The sequence below is a fragment of the Lontra canadensis genome, unplaced genomic scaffold (genome assembly GCF_010015895.1).
Source record: "Lontra canadensis isolate GAN:19392208 unplaced genomic scaffold, GSC_riverotter_1.0 scaffold21, whole genome shotgun sequence".
Classification (NCBI taxonomy): Eukaryota; Metazoa; Chordata; class Mammalia; order Carnivora; family Mustelidae; genus Lontra; species Lontra canadensis.
Window position 1 is genome coordinate 24,551,344 of NW_022631015.1, and position 22,260 is coordinate 24,573,603.

Here is a 22,260-nt window from a genome sequence, read left to right on the forward strand (position 1 = left end):
TAGCAGAGGATGGTTTCGATCCATCGACCTCTGGGTTATGGGCCCAGCACGCTTCCGCTGCGCCACTCTGCTAGGCGTAGCAAACGTCCTTTCGGTAATCCTTTTACAGTTTCCTCCAAAGGCTTCGGCCTTTGTCCGAAGATACTTCTTTTTTTTTTTTTTTTTTTTTCTTCAAAGCCTACATACCAGTGTTACCCCAGGCTTCCAACAAAAGATGACTCCAGAGCACACAGACTCTACGTATTCTGAAAGCGGAAAGTCTGATGTTCCAGTCGGGGAAACAGCGGTCGCCAGCCTGCCACACTGACCACGGCAGAAGCGACTCTGCATCTCGTCTCCATGGATGAGCTGGCTCAGAAACCGAAAGTGGAAGGAATCCTACTGCTACACGGGGGTCGTTTCAAAATGATTGGAAAGGACTTTAGTGGGGGGGGGGGGGGGACGAAAAAAAAAACTGCCCTTGCATTGGCCGGGAATCGAACCCGGGCCTCCCGCGTGGCAGGCGAGAATTCTACCACTGAACCACCAATGCCCGGTACACAAAATTTTACGCTGGAGCTAGAAAACGTTGAGCCCGCTGTTTTTCTCGCTACTGCTAACACATGTACCTTTCTTTCTTCTTATCTCGTTTTTTGCTCTTACCGACTAAAATCCTGTAATGCCCTTTCTTCCCCACTTTTCAGGAAAACCTCACTTTCGTGGCAAATCCCGCGACCCGGAGGCCGGCCGAGAGGGGGTGATGCGCCCAGCACCGCCCTCTGCTGGCCGCCTCGGAGAAAAGCAAGGCAGGCGGCGAGGCAGGCCTCGGTTGCCATGGTTATCCAGGTGGCACCGGAAACTCCTTGCAGTCAAAGCGAGCGCAGAGAGGTCTCAAAGAAGGGTAATTTCAAAACAAACAAACAAAGGTACAGTTATAACTAACTCTCCTACGAATATAAAAATGAAGGCTTTTTTTAGCCCCTTAATGAATGAAATAAGTGATCAGCTGTTACTACCAGGTCAGAGGAGAATTCAAAGGGATGCCATGGATAGATCAGGGATGTTGACGCGAACGCGTGCACAGGGCACAACTGGCTTTTCCGCGATGGGAGTGGGCGCGGGGGGGAGGGGGGAGCGTCCATGTCCCATCAGGAGACACAAATAATTTGCATGTCTAGTGACAGGGACTGTTCTCTACTGCTGTCGGCTGCCTACAAATGACAGTTGTAAAGTAGCTCCCGCTGGCAGGATCAGACGGAACAGAAAGATGTGCTGGAATTTTCCTGTGAAGCACAGATTTTCCTAGTCTGTTTCTTTTTCAGGGCAGTCTGCCAAGTCTGACGACAAACATAAGGGCCAAACTCAAAAGTTAAACAACCTTTAAAATCTCACCACTGCCGGGGGGCCGTGACCCCGGCTGAAGGAGTCGTTCAACCGACAGAGTATGACTGGGTTTCTGAAGGACCGTGTTGCTCATTCATTCATTCCCACCCCTACCCTCCAGGACCCACAGCCTCCCCTGTAGTTGGTGCTTAGGGGCTCAGCTTAGCCTGGGGAATTGGGGGCAAAGAGATCAAGTGTAATTGGGCACAGATAAACCCGAGATCCTTAACATCATGCACAACACCTGAGCTGCCTGTCACTCTCTCTCTCTCACACACACACACACACACACACACACACACATCTGTTCCTACTCCAGCTGCATTCACAATGCTCCAACCGTGAAGAGCCACGCAATTCCTCTGAATCCCCCGAGGGCAAGCCCAGAGCAAGTGTTTGGTGTCTCTCCCTTGCGGCCCCAAGCCAGCCTCTCGTCTCCTCAGTCTCTCTCCTCCTCAGGAGCGTCTTTCACTCAGAAGCTCTAGGTCCTCTTACCAGAGGCCTTTCCCGAACACTCGACGCAGCGACACCGTCCCTCAGAAGGACACACACATTCGACCCCTTTCTTGCTTGTGTGTTTCTTCTCACACATTCAGTTCCGTGTGACGCGGGGATCGTGCCCCTTGTTTCGTCCGCGCCCCGGCTCGGAGGCACCCGCAGAGGTCCGGCGCGCTTAGCTCACGGCCCAGCTCTGGCTCCGCGCACCGCGCCGGCTCCTCGACGCCCGCAGGCACCCGCCAGCCGGGGAGCGAGCCTGCAGCCCTCAGCGCCGCGTCCCCGGCACCCACAGAGGGTCACTCCGCTCGTGCCTCTTCACACACTTTAGACAGGCCGGGGCGCGGAGGCCAGAGCGGCCGACCGGACGGATACGAGTGGGGCCCTTTCCGGCAGCGGTTCCTGTGGCAGCGAACTCCCGAGACTCCCCGCGGGCCCTGCCCCGTCCTGCGTGCGGCGACCGCGTCAGGCGACCCGCGCAGGCGCCCTCCAGCCCCGCCGCGCGGCCTTAGGTCCAGGTGGGCCCGGACTCCGGCGGACGTGGCCCCTCGGAAGCGAGAACTTCCGGTGAGAAACAGAAGGGCCGCGCCCCTCCCTGGCCTGGTGAGCAAAGCGACGTCAGACGGACGCACAGGAACAGGAGAGAAACGAGCCACGCGGCGGCCCCTGTCGAACCAGGAGACACAACCGAGCGGCCGAAGCAGGCGCCTGTGTACCTTCCGGACAGGGAACAGCGCGTTTGCGAAGCGGCGACCAGACAGACGGCAAACACGCTACACTGTGACGAGTCTGATTTTCTCTCTACCCCGATTGATACAGACTCTGTTGGGGAGAAAATATAACCCCCCCACCATTATACAATAATACAAGAAACGAACAAGAATTAACAAGCAAGTTTAATAAAATATTTCTCCCTCATGTCTCCACAGGAGACAGCCGTACTGGGAACGCGCCCCCGGATGGCCCAAGTCACTTCAGCTAAAGACGTTGGGGCGAGTGTGGGAAAGAGGCCGTTACGGAAGTGACCAGGCCAAGCACCGGAAGGTCTGCCACACAGACTCGAGTCTGGTCGCCGCCGCGCCCCCCCCCACCCCCTCCCCCCCACCACAATTTCTAGTGCGTTAGAGTCGTCATTCTCCCCCTGGTATGGACAGGGAGTCTTACGAATGGATACTTCTCTTCTCAATGTGAATTGTCTTTACAAGAGGGCACCTTCTCCGTTTTTAGAGCTTCCGGGTCTGCTTTTTCTATCCGCCCCCCACCCAAATATCCGTTTACTTTGGTGTGGATTATTCTGCTGTCCCTCAATTGCGGTTTTCTTTTTTTTTTAACAGCCCTAGATTCCCTCTTTCTGGTGGTAAGGATGTCTTCTCCCCTGCTGGTACGGGAGGGTACGTTTCACATCCGAGACTTACCCTTCTTGCACTGGCTGTTTCTCAAGTACCTTTAACTAAAAACAAAAGAAAACAAAACCAATGTGTCACAGTGGCGTGTTTTAGGGTGGCACGTTCTCTGTTCCCCTTCCCATCACTCCCACAGCCTTGAGGAAAGGATATCTGTAAGCTGGAATTAGTTTTGGCTCCTCTCTTTCTCTTACAGGCCTTGTCTAATCAGTAAACAGTACCAGCTCTCTCCTCAAAATTTACTGTTCAAAAGAAAACTACAGGACCCAAACGTGTCCCTTGGGCCAAGTCACCAAACCTGGGCTTCCTGCCTGACCCGACTGCAGTTTTGACCTTCCCCAGAAATGCAGCCTTACCCAGTCAGCAGGAACTCGCTCATTGGCACCACCTCGTCAGTCAGCCACCTGGGCCTCTGCATCCTGGACTGCAAAGCAAAAGAAGGTAATTTGCAGGATAAAACCCTCAGCTTTTCTCCCTAAAGGAAGTGACCTTGCCTGGGACAATCTTTTCTTTTCTTTTGCTAATAACTTACTTATCCCACCCTCCCTTCTGCAGAAGCCTCCCATTTTGTACACAGGACCACCCCCCCAGCTCCCCTATGCTTGCTGGGTAGGACACCGCCCAAGGCATGAATTATTTAATAAAGCCAGTTGGATTGTTTAAAAAAGCAACCACCACTGCAGGCCCCAACTGGCATCACTGAAGTTAAGCCCCCAAATCTGGAAACCAAGACTTAATCCCTAATCTAACTGCGGTTTCACCCTCCAGGAATGTAACCTTTGACCAGTCCACAGGGGATTTCCTGGTCAATACTAAGGCATTTACTATGGGCTCCCCTTAGAAGGACGGCCTTGCCTAAACAATGCATACCTTGATAATAAATTCCTCCCTTCTTTTTTTTTTTTTTTAATTTATTTTTTGAATAAACATATAATGTATTTTTATCCCCAGGGGTAGAGGTCTGTGAATCGCCAGGTTTACACATTTCACAGCACTCACCATAGCACATACCCTCCCCAATGTTCATATCCCCACCACCCTCTCCCGTCCCCCCTTCCCCGCAGCAACCCTCAGTCTGTTTTTTGAGATTGAGTCTTTTATGGTTTGTCTCCCTCCCAATCCCACCTTTTTTCATTTTTTCTTTTCCTACCCCCCATCCCCCCCACATTGCATCTCCACTTCCTCATATCAGGGAGATCATATGATAGTTGTCTTTCTCCAATTGACTTATTTCGCTAAGCATAATACCCTCTAGTTCCATCCACATCGTCGCAAATGGCAAGATTGCATTTCTTTCGATGGCTGCATAGTATTCCATTGTGTATATATACCACATCTTTATCCATTCACCTGTTGATGGACATCTAGGTTCTTTCCATAGTTTGGCTATTGTGGACATTGCTGCTATAAACATTCGGGTGCACTTGCCCCTTCGGAGCACCACATTTGTATCTTTAGGATATATACCTAGTAGTGCAATCGCTGGGTCATAGGGTAGCTCTATTTTCAGTTTTTTAAGGAACCTCCACACTGTTTTCCAGAGTGGTTGCACCAGCTTGCATTCCCACCAACAGTGTAGGAGGGTTCCCCTCTCTCTGCATCCTTGCCAGCATCTGTCATTTCCTGACTTGTTAATTTTAGCCATTCTGATTGGTGTGAAGTGGTATCTCATTGTAGTTTTGATTTGTATTTCCCTGATGCCGAGTGATGTGGAGCATTTTTTCACGTGTCTGTTGGCCATCTGGATGTCTTCTTTGCAGAAATGTCTGTTCATGTCCTCTGCCCATTTCTTGATTGGATTATTCAACATCCTCCCTTCTTTGTTTAATGCCCTCTCTCTGCCTTTAAAAACCTTTAATTTTCTTTTATTTTTTTTAAATTTAGTTATACAATGCAATATTGATGTCGTTTTGGAATACAGGTGAGGTTTAGCAGGGTGAGGTCCAGAGCCAACGACCAAGAAGGAATTGTTGAGGAGTCTTTGGTGCAAAATGGTGGTTTATTAAAGCGTAGGGACAGGACCTGTGGGCAGAAAGAACTGCTGCTCCCAGGTTGTGAGGGATGGTGATTATATACTAGGGGGTTGGGGACGTGAGGACAAAGGGGGTATCCAGAAGGACTGTCGTATGCTAATGAAGACTCTCAGGAAACTGGAGGCCTGGTTATCGTCAAGCCAAGGCCTTTTTCCCTCTAATGAGGCACTAACAGGAAAACAGTTGGGAGCTTCCTGGAGAAACGTTACATTCCTCCTATCCCACGTCCTTGTCAATGGGCTGCAGGTTTAAAAGAAATTATTTATATTTCCTTGTCTCAGCCTCCCTCAGTTGTATGGAGGGGAGGGTGATTTTAGGGCTTCGGGAACGGAGTTCTGGGTCTCTGGAAGTTAGGCTATTGGTAAGAAAGCTCTTCCTCACAAATCACTAGGACATTTGTAAACTAAAGGAGACTCCGGTCTTGCAAGACTGTGATCTCTACAAGTTAACTATTTGTTTTTCCTTTAGGGCAGCCCGAGCGCCTGAGGACTGTCACACGTAATGAAGCCAATAATGAAGGCAATAATCACATGCTTAATTGAGAGTATGTTCCCAGATGAGACACTATGGGACTCCCATTTCTAGTAGCCTGTAGTACAGAATATGAAGTGAATTCCTCTGCGTTAATTAATGTTCATTGTCATCCATTTACTTATGGCTTCTATCTTTTAACTTTATTTCTGACTTCCATAGAATTATCAATTTCTCCCTTTTGGTGTCACTTCTAATCTAGTATGCCTGTCATCTCTGAGTTCATACAAGTTGTTGGTAAGTGCATGTTCTAGGAGGACAAATGAATATAATTCCTGGGATAACAGTGCCTTCCTTCTGGAGTGGTAGGGTTTAGGAATCACCTTTTGAGGGAGAATTTACAAGCAGGCAGTGTAGAGGCCACTTTTAGACAAGAAGCTAGAGCAATGGCAACTTGAGCAAGGCATAACGGCCCAGGGACCGCAGGGCTGAATGCAGATAGCCTCATTCAGCAGCCCACCTGGAAATAGCCATAAACCCTAACTAACCAATGGGCTACTTTACAGCAAAGCACAGTTAACAAAAAGGGGAATGTTCCATACATCCATGCCTCCCTCACTCTGCCCTGTAACTACGTGGCGGCAGACGGGCTCTCCTTTGCTGTCCCACCCAGGGCTCCCTCCCAGTGTATCCAATACATTTCTGTCTCTTGTTCTGCCCAGGGTGCATTCTTCACCGCCCATGCTGCCCGCCCCCCATCCAATAGGGTCGCCCCACAGATAGGAGCAAATAGAGTGCTTTGCCATCTTAGTCATTACTGCACCGTATTATACAAAACTATGAGAAGTGGGCAAATTCTACTCAGAAATCGAGATACTTAACATTCCCTAAGAATATCAGTCTAGTACCTCTATAAAATTGGACTAAGTTAGTTTAGTGTTGGTGGTTCTAAATGAAGCCAGAATGAATTCTAGTTATATATGTTATGCCCGAGTTTTCGCGTCCGAGAGACCACCAAGGAGCCGACACCGATGCAATCACATGAGGGTTTATTTGACAAGCTTAAGCTTGGGCCCAAGTATACCCGACACAGCGGAGTAGGGACTTGGACCCCAAGCCAGATTACAGTCCGAGTTTTTAAAGGCAGAGCAGGGGTGTCAGTAGGTGATTGGGCCACAACTACTGGCCCTATGTTCCTGTTTTTTTCCTTTTTCTTTCTGACATGATCTATTACAATGTCAAACCATGTTGTTCCTGTTTTTTTCTTTTTCTTTCTGACATGATCTATTATAACGTCAAGCCATGTTATTCCTAACATGAGTTATTACAACGATAGGCTTATTAATTATTCCTGATTGATCATTGTGTTTGCTCCGGTCAGTCTTCCTGGAGCTGTCCTATTCATTGTATTTGCTCCAGTCAGTCTTCCCGGAGCCAGGGGTCATTTACCCGTCTTGGAGACCTAAGATGGCTGCCGGGGCCAAGATGGCTGTACTTATGTCAAGGCTAGACTTGGGGTGGGTACAGCCTGTTTTTCTTGGCTTCCACAATATATAATATATAGTTTAAATAAGGTATTAAATACAATAACTAATATATTAATATGTCAAATAGTATATTACATTAAATAATAATATAGTACATATAATAGTATAGTAATCAATATTTAAATAATATGTCATATATTTATATTAGCATATTTAATATATAATATTTTAACTTAATAAAATAATTACAAACTGATAGCAAAGTATTTGTATATATATTTTGTATTAATTGTGTTTCTTCAAAGTTTACCATGATATCATGCATTGAACAAAATACTGGCTCATTTTTAGAAGTGCAAAATACCTCAATTTCCATCACTCTGGTTTCACTGCTATTCCTTACAATTCTTTAAAGATCACTGACATTGACTTTGAGATCATATAAAAAGTTCTCTCTGGAAGTTCAGTATAGTATTTATCCAGATTTCAAAGTATGAATGCATTTTCTTTGGGGAATGTCCTCTCATCCTTCAATCTATTCCTTTAGCATTTTGCTTCTATTTATCCTTTTAATTATATTTCTCATCCATGGAGATAAAAGGAACTCAACAAAACATCTTTATTTATTTTAAATATTAGCCCACACAACTTTAAAGTGTGGTCCCCAGATCCATATTACCTAAGCATTTGTTAGATGTGCAAATTTCCAGCCCTCTCCCTCACCCAGACCTTAGAAAATCTGGGACCAGGGTGTGAGTTTTAAAGCCCTCCCGTGAGTTCTGATACCTTTTAAGAAGTTTTGAGATCCATTGTGTTGGGTTGTAATTACCCTGAGGCAGAAATGTATGCTGTTATTGGAAGATCTTATGAAGAACGTGCTAATTGCATTTCTTAGTTATTGTACTTTGTTTTTATGATCTATTTAGTAGAAGAAAAAAAACTGGGAAAAGAAGAGTAGTGAAGAGGCAGTTAAAATGATTATAGTGTGACAATCGTAAATCCTAAAATCAACCAAATCACCAACTCACAGTGTTTAAGTGTCTTCCTCAGCCCTTCGATGAGAGCTGAAGGCCATGTGGAATTAGTGAAAATTACAGTCTTCGCTTCCTCAGGGGAACTAACATGGAATTAATACGCTTTGCTTCTTGCACAAGAAAAGTGCCTTAGATAAGTAACGGTCGTCATTATTTGATGTGCTAGTTTCATGATGTAGACTATCAGTGCTTTAGGATTTAAAAAGAGAGAGACACTACAAAGTGTAAGAGAATCATGAAAAACTTTTTTTTTTTTTTTCCTCCAAAAAACAACTATTTGATTCAGGCCTAAAGTGCTGCTCACTTTTATTTGGTGAATGGAATTGAATAGGACAGTTCAATTCAGAAGTACAAAGTAGAGAAGCAGGAGAATAGAAGATCTAGTAAACTGTGGAAGAAGAATCACTGTGGATCTTCAGACTACGATGTGGGGATAGTGTCAATAATTTAAGCTAGGGCTATTAACCTTATATCTACAGTTTAGGAGGAGGGGGCTGTGAATGGCTTTATGGACTTCTGTCAAATTTCCTACAGAAGTGTCGGTTGAGCCTATATGAATGCATTTGGGTTGACTGCGGGTTTAACGTGTGTGAATGTATTTGCATGTGTATAAAAATGTCTTGTGTACTAAGCTTTTATTCTAGTCTCATAGGAGTTTAACCCTCCCCCATGTACACAAACCAGGGGTATAAAGCCTGAGACGTTAAAATGTTTTAAGGTCACACTATTTCAGGGGATCATAATAGACCAGTTCTTGGGACTCGTACAAGGAATATATTTGGGCAGTAGAAAATAAATAAATTCTCTATCAATGACATTTTATTTGAGGAAGTTCACCATAACAGTTCTTTCTAAGAGTAGTGAGGATAAGGTAACTTGGAGACAAATTATTAAAAAGCTTAAACCTCAAGTCTTTAAGAAGACCTATCATTTAGGCATTCCTATTTCTTGATTAAGAAAACCCTCACAATCAACCTCTTAAATGCTCCCTTTACATCTTTATTCCTAAGTGTGTATATAAGGGGGTTCAGCATGGGTGCGATGATCCCATAGAAGAGGGACACCATCTTCCCCCGGTCCTTGGAGTTGGGGGATGGCGGTTGTAGGTACATGGAGATTGCAGTGCCGTAAAACAGTGACACCACAATCAGATGGGAGCCACACGTGCCAAATACCTTTCGCCGGCCTTCGGCAGACTGGATCCTCAACACTGCTTGGACAATGAAAGCATATGATATAAGGATGAGTATCACCGGTATTAAGAGAAATAGCACACTGATAAAGAACAGTTCCGCCTCGTTGGCTGTCGTGTCTGCACAGGACAACTTGAGCAGGGCAGGGACCTCACAGAAGAAGTGATCCACTTCTCGACGGCCACAAAGCGGCATGTGAAGGGTCCAGGTGGACTGCAGCACTGAGTTGCCGAAGCCACTGAACCAGGATGCGGCTGCCAGCTGGAGGCACAGCCTCTGGTGCATGATAACTGAGTAATGCAGAGGCCGACAAATAGCTACAAACCTATCAAAAGACATGACGGCCAAGAGAAGACATTCGGTGGAACCCAAGGCCAGGAAAATGAAGAGCTGGGCCACACAGCCACCGTAACTGATCACCTTCCTGGTGCTGCGTATGTTTACCAGCATCTGTGGAACCGTACTTGTGGTGTAGCAAAGGTCCAGGAGTGACAGATTGGTAAGAAAAAAGTACATGGGGGTATGGAGTTTGGGGTCCAGATGAGACACAAGAATTATTGCCAGATTGCCGAAGATAGTCAAGATGTAGGAAATCAGGAAGACCACAAAGAGTGGGAGCTCCAGCCATGGTCGATCTGAGAAACCCAGGAGGAGGAACTCCTGTGGGATGCTCTCATTCACCTGCCTCATGATCAGTGGTTCAGCTCTTTGTTCCCTGAAGTATAAAAGGTCAGTAAGGTAACAAATGCATATTTATTGACTGTCAGTTGGTTATAATCACTTTGCTAATAATTTACACAAATTACAGACTGATAGTATGAATAATGTGAAAAGTGTACTGTTAAAAATATATCTTTCCAAGTATTTCAAAAGTGTTTCTGTGTTCATAACAGTGTCTTTGCAAAATGAATTACCAAATTTTAAAAGCAGGTCATCAGTTTCCATGTTCACGGGAGGTATCCTTTGACCTTTTGTTATTTCACAAGTTGGTTGTTCTCACTTGTGCCTTGATACCTAGTCTAAGGTAGAAGTTGGCATAGCTCTGGGGCACCTGGGTGGCTTAGTTTGTTAAGCATTGGACTCTTGATTTTGGCTCAGGTCATGATCTCAAGGTCATGTGATGAAGCCCAATGTCAGGCTCTGTGCCCAGAGTCAGCTTGAGATTCTCTCTCTTCCTCTCCTTCTGCCCCTCCCCCGACTCTAAATAAATAAATAAATAAAATCTTAAAAAAAAAAAAGAAGTTGGCACAGTTCCTGCCATTGAAATTTATTCTAATGTCTCCTTAATGCCAGTGAGATTCCCTGTTTGTGGAAATTAGTTAAAATTGTTTAAATCTCACTCCTCCCACCCCGAAAAAAAATATAGACAGTATCTAGCAAGTTATCAGACACAATTTAAGGAGACATGTCCTTTTAGTTTTTAGAAGTTCAGAATTCATACAGGATTTTTTTAATAATAAGGAAACGTGAAGTCTGACAGGCCTGGGATCACACTTTGCCCAATTTAGTCACATTGCCCTCGTTTCTTATTCTCTGATCTTCAGGCTTTCCACTCATAGGGTGAAAATAATGACATTTTTCTGTTGTCTTGACGTGAGGCACAGAAATACCCTTCAATCTGGATGCTGACCCCCAGAAACAGAGCAGTGTGGATGAAAGAAACTTTAGTGATTTGGGGCCTCTGAGGTGCTCAAAGAGGAATTACGGTTTTTAGATCTCCAGATTTCTTAAGGTTGTCCATTGAAAGCTTCCCATTTCCTCCTTAACCCCCAAACCATCAACCCAACTAACAAGGCTCACATAACCATCTGCTGTGAGGCCAACATGTGGTTTTTAGTGTAGATTACCTGGCAAGGTGCATGGCCTGGAGAAACACAGACATATTTGGGAAAGGATGGGAGTGATGTGGAAACTCTGAGATGCTTTGGGCAGAAGCTACTCAGGGCCCTGCGTTCCCCATGTGAATTTGTCCATTCTGCCTGCTAAAAATGATTCATGCCAAAGAAATCTTAACAGGACACTCGAAATTATTTCATTATTTTTATCAATATCGGAATGTAAGTTTTTCATTATTATTCTTGTTCATTAAACTGTTAGCAATGTGTATTTTAACTTTGTTTTATGTATTCTAGGGACTATTAGTCCCCCCACAATATCCCCTCTCGGTCTCAGCTGATACGCACTCTGGTTCACGCATGATGTCACATGTGACATCCTCCCAGGCTTTCTGTGGCCAGTGAGGGCACAAGGACAGGGAAAGTACTACGGCAGCAGGGAGCACAGAAGTAGAATCGGGAATGACAGCGCTGGGCCAGAAAGCAATCAGGGGAAGAAGTTTGATAGATTCCAGAGCACCAAACTCTTAGACACTTCTTCACTCATTTTTTGGGGGGCGGGGGGCACATTCACTCATCTTCCACACACATAGTAACCCTCAAAGGCTTTATCCACCCTTAAAAGCGTATCTTTAGATTAAATAGTTGTGATATCTATTTTGTGTCTTAGATGGGTTCCCCCCCTAGGAAAAGCACAGTTATTAGATAATATTGCAAGAATGAACACACACAAAAAAATACTTTGAAACAATTTCAACCATTTCTATATTCCAGGAAACCTAATTCCTTTCATGCCAAATTCCTTTTATTATTGTATTTGTTTCCAAAATAATGCCACATCATTGATTCAATTTCTCTCATTTTGTTGTTGTTGTTGTTGTTAATGTGCTCCGCTCCCAGAATGGGGCTTGAACGCAAAACCTCGTGCCTGAGAGTGGCGTGCTTTACTGAGGCAACCAGCCACCCCTGACTCAAGTTTTTTCTATCACTGTTAGATTCTGCCTCCTTTATGAGCCATTCCCATTTACTGAGCTCCTTCCTTTGACCTTCCAGTGGAATTTTGTGTGTAGCCTGACTGTAACACTTCACTCTTTCCAGTTGTCTTCTTACTTCACATAGCTTGTGCACATCACGTCCTCACACACGTTGTACGTGTCACTTGTACACGAGCCTGGAAGCTCCTGCAAGACAAACTTGACCTTCGCTCCATCTTGGTGCCCGAGTAGCAACTCGCAGCACACTAGCCACTGACACAGTTAGGTGGACATCAGTCTTCAACCACTTAGGAAGCACATCCCCTGCGGACAGAAGTGTGCTAGACCCTGAAGATACAGAGAGATGTCAGAGTTGGCTTTTAGTGTCCAGGAGCTGATGGTATTTAGGGGATCTGTGTATGTATGTAAAAATATAGCAACAGGTGTTCATGACTTTATGATTTCCAACACTTAGACTCATCTTTATGCCTAGAAGTTTTTTTTGTTTTTTTTGTTTGTTTGTTTGTTTGTTTTTGTTTTTAAATAAGTTTCCCTTGTCATGGTATAATTTTTAAAATATTCTTTAAGGAAATCGTTTTATTTTGGAATGAGTTCAAATCAAAGGACAACCTCATCAATGCCAAATGGGCTCCAAGGCTTTGTGAACTCAGCATGACCCTTCTTTCGGGATTCTGCCCCTCAGTGCCCACCGTTGGTTCCTCCTCAAAAAGGAAGCTGTTGTATGTGCGGTCACCAAAACCAGAGGCAGGCCCACAGAGGGTATCAGGATAAATTACGTATCAGTTTATTTTTCCTTCGATTTTCCGATTTTTATTTTTACCTTATTACTTTATTTTGATTTTTATTATTTCTTTCTGCTTTGATTCATGTGGGACCCAGTTAAGTGCACTGAGTCAGTGGGCTGTCTTCCAGCTCTGCTCTAAAATCCCCATCCCATGGGGTGCCTGGGTGGCTCAGTGGTTAGGCATCTGCCTTAGGCTCAGGTCATGATTCCAGGGTCCTGGGATCAAGCCAGGCTTCTTGATCAGTGGGAAGCCTGCATTTCCCCTCTCCCACTCCCTCGGCCTGTTGTTCCCTCTCTCGCTGTGTCTCTCTCTGTCAAATAAATTAATAAAATCTTTTAAAAAAGAAAAAAGAAAATTTCCATCCTGGGCTGTGAGAGTAATAGCAGTATATTTGGAGAAGGAAAATCTGTACAGTTTGATTAGCTAATAGCTAAATGGGGGCTGTCAGACAAAACTTAAATGTAGCCTATGTTATTTCCATGTTGTCTACCATCCTTCTTTCCTGGCTCAGTTCTACACCATTAAGTCTTTTTATTTTTTTATTTTTAATTTTTGTAAAGATTTTATTTATTTATTTGTTTGACGGAGGGTGCTAAAGCCTCAAGAACACAAAAGAGGTATGAGCTTAGTAACTATGGTGGAAAGTTTAAAAACAGCATGGGGGGTGTGCGGAGCAGATCTTCAGAGCTTGCCCATCCCCCCCCCCCCCCCCCCCCCTGCTCCAGCAGAGCTGGCCCAGAGCGCATATCTATTACCATTAAAAAGTCCTAAAGTTGGTACCTCTTTTTCCCTCTTTGTCATTATGTACCAGACTTTCACGTGTCTTTAGAATTTTCAGAGAACTGTGTTTTAGATGATGGTGTTCCATCTTGTTTTGCTGCAAAGCTGTCATAATCAAGGCTTAAACCTCTTGCAGTTGATGGCATTTTAGAATTATGAAAAGATTATAAGCATACATGTGATTTTCGGTTTTCTTGACTAAAAGCTTTTGACTTCAAGGCATCCCCTTTGCTTATTCTCTCCGGTTGTGTTTCTGTTACTGTTACACATGTGGAAACATTCTATTACACATCTAAAGGAACAGAAAACAATGGGCAACTCCAGTTTACCTGCGAGAGATTTTTCTTTAAAAATGTGCCTGAACGATCTTATAAGGAGACAAAGATAGTTCTTTCCTAACAATGGACTATTTCATAAGGTGAGGACCTTTTGAGTAAAATTAAGCAATTTCAGTTTACGTTTCCTTTTAAAATGTGTCAAACTACATAAAATCAAATTTTATACAAGTGCATTGCTCTGTCAGGAGTGTTTCCTGATGAATGTAGCCAGGGATACAGACAAAGAGTGAAAACCCGAGAGCAGGACACAGGACACAGGGTTGGCTCACTGCTTATCCTTCAGTGGAATGTATTTAAATATGAAAGTGATTTCTAAATGCCCAGTTTATATCCCGCATAAAAATGTCATTATTGTATTAACGTTTCTATTACCTAGTTTTAGTTTTAGCAGGAAAGACTCAAGTCAGTTCTTAAGGTACTAAAGGGTAGATTCTTTTAGGGAAGAATTATTATTATTATTTTTTTTTATTTATTTATTTGACAGAGAGAGCTCACAAGTAGACGGAGAGGCAGGCAGAGAGAGAGAGAGGGAAGTAGGCTCCCTGCTGAGCAGAGAGCCCGATGCGGGGCTCGATCCCAGGACCCTGAGATCATGACCTGAGCCGAAGGCAGCGGCTTAACCCACTGAGCCACCCAGGCGCCCAAGAATTATTTAAAAATACCTATAACTATAATATATTTCAGATTGCATCAGCAAATTTATTTGCTAGAAAGTTGGATTATGATCTGAGGGAGACATGTTTGTGTGTGTGTGTGTGTGTGTGTGTGAGAGAGAGAGAGAGAGAGAGAGAGAAGGAGATCCAGTGGGTGAGCTCTGGGTTATTGGTGCATCCCACATCAATGGAAGCTATAAGGAGCAAATTATACAATACATTCCAAGCTGAACCTCATGAATTGAATTTAAATTTTGCAGTGGAGGACAATTTGGCCACGTGAAATCAGTCTAGGGAGTTTTTCAACAACAAGAAAGGCAACTGGTTTAAATATCTCAAAAGAGCACAACTGGCAGCAAGTATATAATGTCGGAAGTAATTGGGTTATTAACTAAACACAAAAGTTGAGCAGTGCCTGAAACTTGCCCGTCCTTCAAAAAATTAAAGAATGGGTTGAAGTACATCTCATCTTTGTGGCTTTGAATGTTAAATTTATAAACTCTTCTAGCTCACCCGATTTATAAAGCTAAATATAAATTTCAATTCCCAGGAGAATGTTTTACTTAATGAAATTTTTTATTGCTTGTTTTTTTTAAATTAATATAAAATCTTATGGTATGCTTCTTAAAATTTTTAGAATATCTTTATGTTTTATAAATGTCTTCTTACCTCCTTTCCTCCCTCAGGATCTTCCTGATGTAGATGATACCTTAGGAAGCCTGGTAGTTCTCTTTCAAGGCCACTGTATATCTTATTTCTGATATACTTTTATTGTCTCAAAATTCATTATTTTCCTGCCCACACACTCCCAACCTCAATCTCACACACTCTCTTCCCAAATGTGTCCATCTCTTTGGTGCTGCTGGGCCAAAAATTCCTCCTGAAGCATAACCCTTCTCTAAATGGGATCTCCATCTGACCTCAGCTGAGTGAATCCTCCAAGAGGAGTTAGGTAATTCTAATTCTAATTCATAGTCTCAAAGTTAGGACTGAAGGATTTGTTAACATTTGAAACAAGCAAACAAAAACCTAGGAAGTCCTTATCTGCATCTCTGAACTTATATGAGATGGGGTCCTGATCGTTTTCCTGTTTATGTTTATTTCCTGTTCACACATCTGTACTGTTCACGCATATGGGCATTGTGGCTAATACCCTGAGGATCACTGAGTAGATTCTTCTGCTTTTGAGTGAAGCTATATGGGCAGCATCTTGTTACCCACACTTTGAGTGGCAAATGTTCAATTGGGCAGCAAAACAGAACATTTGATTTTGTGAGATACCAAGGGGACTGGTAAAGGGATCACGTCTGGGTTGAATCCTAAGTTAACAGAAGGAGCATTTTAGAAGCTGCGGATAGGATATTAGCAAACTTTATTGGTGATCTGCTTAGAATATCTTCACCCATAGTTTAGAATATTTGCCCAGATGAACACATATCATGTCCTTTTTAAAACCTGTACATAGGTTAGCTTTATATCTGTCATCTCTTGTTGAATCCTCCCATCCCCTATCTGAGCTTGAACACTCAAAAAGATAAGGTTTAACAGAGTCTTAGGAGCATCTCTAAAAACCACAATATGGACAGTCTTGAGAAAAGAGGTAACAAGAATTTTAGTCCCAAACCTGCCAGTAAGTCATTGTATAATTGGACAAGTTAATGGCTTTGGATGTCAGTTTTATGTTTTGTAATGTAATGGGATTGATATTTCCCATCAGCATAAAAACTGTTTATTTTTAAGTTCTCTCGAATTATCTCATATGCCTAAAAGATAGGGTTCCAAATATCACATAGATGCCGTCTTCTTGCAGGAGCATGAGGAAGAATATTGAGTGATTTTTCATACAGCTAACACAATGTAGCTTGGCTTAGCATAATTTACAAAGAAGTATGCTAAAAAAAAAAAAAGTTTTTCCTATTTACGAACAATTAATTTTGCAAGCAGACTGAATTTATGTGCTCAGAGAAGTCACCTGCCCAAGGTCTGAGAGCCAGTAAGTAGACAACTGAAGATTAGAACTTAAGACTGGCCTGTACTAAAGTGATTCCCCATAGAGATTACAAACATATTCAAAATAATATTATATATAAGGGCTTATGGAACCTAAGTGGAATGAAGCACATTTTTCCTAACAGATAATTTGGTCTTTGCTGAGATGTGAAACATAAGTAGTCTATGAAATGAGTGCTTAGAACACTCAAATTTTACTAAGTATAAATAATACTATACTTAGTATGTAAGTATATTATAGAATTATGGTAGGCTAATGTATAAGTATATTACTAAGTAATACTAAATAAATTTAGTAATTTTTTAAAAGATTTTGTTTATCTGACAGAGAGAGAGCGCACAAGCAGGAGGAGCAGCAGGTGGAGGCAGAAGCAGACTCCCCCCTGAGCAAGGAGCCTGAGGCAGGACTTGATGGGACCCCAGACCCTGTGATCATGACCTGAGATGAAGGCAGATACTTAAATGACGGAGCCACCCAGGCACCCCAGATTTAGTAATTTTTGGAAATGTATTCTTCTTACCTCCATTTTAAGCACTGGAGATAGATCCATTTATTTTTGTGTCCAAGAAGGCTTGAATTCAGATAGAATTAAAGTTCATAGATATAGCGACGTCTTCCTAAGTCGTTTAGCTGTGGAACTGGTTTGACGACACTCATTCCGTTTCTTTTAGTTACACTCGGTATAAGTCATGAGTTTCCATTCAGAGTTGACTGGAAGAGAAGGACAAAGTATCACAGATGACCAGAATGTTCAGGTATCACGTGCCTTGGAATGAGGGCATCAGCTGCTGTTTTCAGAGGGTTTTTTCCTAACCAGTTTTGTAAATAGAAATATGGTGTACTTTGTCTACCAAGATTGGTAAACACCAATCTTTGGTTTCTGGTGAGAATCTCAAACACTGAGTTGTAAAATTCTTCCCCCATAGTTTATAGTAATTAGTCACATACCCAATGGGGAGGGAGAGAGAGGAGATCTTTGAAATGATATTTCTCTTTGCTCTCCATTTGCTCAGCAAACTTCCTCTAGAGACCAAATTCTCAACTTTTCCTGAGACAGAAGTAATGACAATGGGGACTAAAGTATTCAAAAAAGTTTGATTTTTTTTTTCTGTTGAATTGGGATTCATTTACTTTCAGCTACTCACTGAGTTCTCTAAAGGCACACAATTACTTCTATCAGTAAGGAATTCTTTATTCCATGTGTAAATTCTCTAAATAGGCCTCCATGTAATTTATATTAAGAAAATTGCCCATTAGCTTGATTTACAATACATTTTACATAAGGTAGTTTTAAAAACTAACATAGAGCCAATATATCCACCTTATCTTTCATGGATTTTAAAACTTCTAGGCTTAATTACTAAGCTCTTCTTCAACTCAAGATTGCATAGATTGTCTTGTAAGATTTAATTTTTTTATGTTGCAATATTTAATCCAGACAATATATATTTATTATTTATGTACTATAACATGCAGGCATATTTCAATTTCATTTCCAGATGAATAGATTTGGAAGACATATATTTATAATTCTGAAAAAATATTAGGACCTATTAAATAGACAAAACCACAAGCTTTTAACGAATTTGAAGGAACCCCCCACAAGTAACCCCATAGGAAAATGACAAATTATAGAAATTAAAAATGTAGAGATTAAGCAAGTCCAAATGACCAATGTAAGAAAATATGACCAAGTTCCCAAGTAGAGAAGTGTATATTAAAATAGCAATGATAAAACTCTTCATACTCACCAGCCTGGAAGCAAATGGGAATTGAATTCTGTTGCTAATGAGAATGAAGGAAAAAGGCTACTCACAGGTTACTGGTGGAAATTCAAGGTGTTAAAGGTTTTCTGGGGAAAAATATGGCAATGACTCTTAAAAACTACATATTCTCAAACTTGTCACCCCTTGGAATATCTCTCTCTCATAAAAATCTAACATTATATTAGGACAAATGGACATTAATGTTTGATGTAGAAATGTTTTAATGGCCAAAGATGGAGAAAAATATTGGGTCTTTTGAGAGGACACTCACTAAATCATTTCTATATTCATAGAATGCAATATTCATCCATCTAAAATAAGCAAGGGTTCTAACGAATGGTTTGGAGATGTTCTCCTGAGATATTGCTGAATGAGCAGAACAATGCAGAAAAACTCACAGAACATGATTCTAATTTTGTAAAATAATGACTTAGTACACCCTAAATACAATTTTCTTATGGATTGTCTGTAGGAGACTTTATGAGAAAATATGTTTGTTTTCCTCTAGAATAATAACAAATGCTATTTCTTAGATAATTCACATGAGTAGCCTGGAGACAGGCAGAGAACAATTGCTAGAGGAAGAACTGGAGGAAGGGCCTAAAGAAAAACCTGGGGGGAAAAAAAATTAAAATTCTGTATATATTTAAACATTTTTTGAAATTAATAGCAGTGATTATTTCTGGATAAAATAAAAATAAGGATGGGGATGGTCAAGGAAAAATTGTACTACTGTATGAATTTTTAACGGTATTTTTCAATAGGCTGTAATTTAAATGAAAAAATACAGTTTAAAAAGAAAATAAGCAAGGACTAAAGAAAATATAAATAAAACTAAATATTTATTCTGCAGAATGGACCAAGTATATATAAACTGAAATTGTCTCAGAAGTCCTTAAACATAGAAATTACCAAGAAAGGCCCACTTATTCAGGTCCTGAAAGTGGGGATGGATCTGCTGAATTTATTATCCAAACAGATGCCCATCTGTCCTTTGAAAGGATTATTTCCTCAATAATCCTATGATTATTGCTATTCAATAGATTAGAGCAATTCATTATCTCTATAGATATGTGGACATTGAAACAAACTTGAAAAGGTTCAAACAGAATGTGTTAGGAAACTGAATGCATTACTGAAAGTCCCACTTTTGTTCATTTTTGCTTTATTTTTCCTTTGGCACTGTTACCCAGAGTTACATACCTCCCTTCTTACCATGAGGACCCTTTTTGTCAGGAACCCACTTATTCGGATAGCTCTGTTCTTTTGCTTGGAAAGAACTTCTGGAATAACTTTCTGTTATATTATTCTCTGACCACTTAATTTTTTTTTAAATGGAAGATGTATTGTACAGTTGGTCCTTGAACAATGCAGGAGGTCAGAGGTGCCACCCCTGTACAGTCAAAGAACCATGCAAAACTTAACCCCCCCAATATAACCACTAATAGCCCACTGTTGACCAGAAGCCTTACTGATAACATAAATAGTCCATTAACACGTATTTTGTATGTCATATGTATTATATACTATATTCTTACAATAAAGCTGTCAAAAAGAAAACGCTAGAAAAATCGTAATAAGAAGAATATTTACGGGACTGTACCATATTTACTGAAAAAGAACTTGTGGATAAGTGGACCCCACACATTTCAAATCCATGTTGTTCCACAGTCACCAGTTTTAGAAATAACTATAGTTGCAACAAATGATTAAGGACTTCCTAGCATCCTAATTGCTAGACGTTGTTTATAAGACATCTGTGTACAGCACTAGATGTTATATATTTTAAAACTTACAAGTTCATATTAGCTTCGGATGATGTTATCTTCCCACAAACAAGGCTCACTTTTGTTTTGTGAGGCAGAGGGCGATGTTGAGCACATTCGTCCTGGTGGGGCCCAAGCTGAGTCAAGACAGAGCTGCCATATTGGAAAAGTTTTGGGTTTTTTGGGGTTTTTTTAGATTTTATTTGAGAGAAAGCACGTGCAAGCATGAGGAGGAGGAGCGAGAGGGGTAGGTGCAGAAGGAGAGGAAGAAGCAGGCTCCCCATTGTGCAGGGTGGGACTCAATCCCAGGACCCTGGGATTATGACCTGAGCTGAAGGCAGATGCTTAACCCACTGAGCCACCCAGTTGGCCCTCATTATTCCTGTTCTTATGGATAACAGGTCTTTCTTTCTTTTTTTTTTTTAATTTTTAATTTTTTATATTTCTTTTCAGTGTAACAGAATTCATCGTTTATGCACCACACCCAGTGCTCCATGCAATATGTGCCCTCCATAATACCCACAACCAGGCTCACCCAACATCCCACCCCCAACCCCTTCAAAACCCTCAGATTGTTTTTCAGAGTCCATAGTCCCATGGTTCATCTCCCCCTCCAATTTCCCCCAAGGCCCTTCTCCTCTCCATCTCCCCATGTCCTCCGTGTTATTTCTTATGCTCCACAAATAAGTGAAACCATATGATAATTGACTCTCTCTGCTTGACTTATTTCACTCAGCATAATCTCTTCCAGTCTCATCCATGTTGATACAAAAGTTGGGTACTCATCCTTTCTGATGGAGGCACAATACTCCATAGTGTATATGGATCATATCTTATCCATTTGTCCATGGAAGGGCATCTTGGTTCTTTCCATAGTTTGGCGACCGTGGCCATTGCTTCTATGAACATTGGGGTACAGATAGCCCTTCTTTTCAGTACATCTATATCTTTGGGGTAAATACCCAGCAGTACAATTGCTGGGTCATAGGGAAGCTCTATTTTTAATTTCTTAAGGAATCTCTACACTGTTTTCCAAAGTGACTGCACCAATTTGCATTCCCACCAACAGTGTAAGAGGGTTCCCCTTTCTCCACATCCTCTCTCACACACGTTGTTTACTGTCTTGTTAATTTTGCCCATTCTAACTGGTGTAAGGTGGTATCTCAATGTGGTTTTGATTTGAATCTCCCTGATGGCTAGTGATGATGAACATTTTTTCATGCGTCTGATAGCCATTTGTGTGTCTTCATTGGAGAAGTGTCTGTTCATGTCTTCTGCCCATTTTTTGACATGATTATCTGTTTTGTGTGTGTGTTGAGTTTGAGAAGTTCTTTATAGATCCTGGATATCAGCCTTTTGTCTGTACTGTCATTTGTGAATATCTCCTCCCATTCTGTGGGTTGCCTCTTTGTTTTGTTGACTGTTTCCTTTGCTGTGCAGAAGCTTTTGATCTTGATGAAGTTCCAAAATTTCATTTTTGCTTTATAACAGGTCTTTCAACTGAGAGACTAGTAAAGTAACCTCGGGGTTAGTCTTAAACTCTGAATTTACTCCTCAGTACCTTAAGATTGTTGAAAATTCACCTGTGATTTTCAGCAGTGTCGGACAAACCTTTTAAATTCCCTTCCCTTCTTAACTTAAAGGCTTGTCAAATACTTTGAGGGAAAAACTCCCTTGTATTTCAGGCCTTGATTCTTTTTTTGTCACACTAGCTAAAGAACGACGAATTTCTGGGTTTTCCCTTTATTCCCTACTGTCAGTCCTTTTAACAGCTAAAGGTAAGTTATTAGCTTCTTCCCTGCATCAAGAATCAGCATAGTCCCCAGGGAAAAAGGCAACCTCAGCTCCCTTCA

General features: G+C 42.0%; 1 protein-coding gene and 2 non-coding genes across 3 annotated transcripts; all 3 read right to left on the reverse strand.

Annotated features, from left to right (window-relative positions):
• Positions 1-72, reverse strand: TRNAM-CAU. Its single transcript has one exon. It is a non-coding gene; the product is annotated as a tRNA-Met (tRNA).
• A 389-nt stretch (positions 73-461) lies between these two features.
• TRNAG-GCC lies at positions 462-532 on the reverse strand. Its single transcript has one exon. It is a non-coding gene; the product is annotated as a tRNA-Gly (tRNA).
• An 8,694-nt stretch (positions 533-9,226) lies between these two features.
• Positions 9,227-10,168, reverse strand: LOC116870100 (olfactory receptor 2B2). The gene has a single exon (XM_032861794.1). It carries the CDS (start codon positions 10,166-10,168, stop codon positions 9,227-9,229), a length of 942 nt encoding a protein of 313 aa, XP_032717685.1.
• Positions 10,169-22,260: the final 12,092 nt, after the last annotated feature.

Coding starts and splice junctions, on each gene's coding strand:
- LOC116870100 (XM_032861794.1), bottom strand. CDS start 10,168: ATGAGGCAGGTGAATGAGAGCATCCCACAGGAGTTCCTCCTCCTGGGT.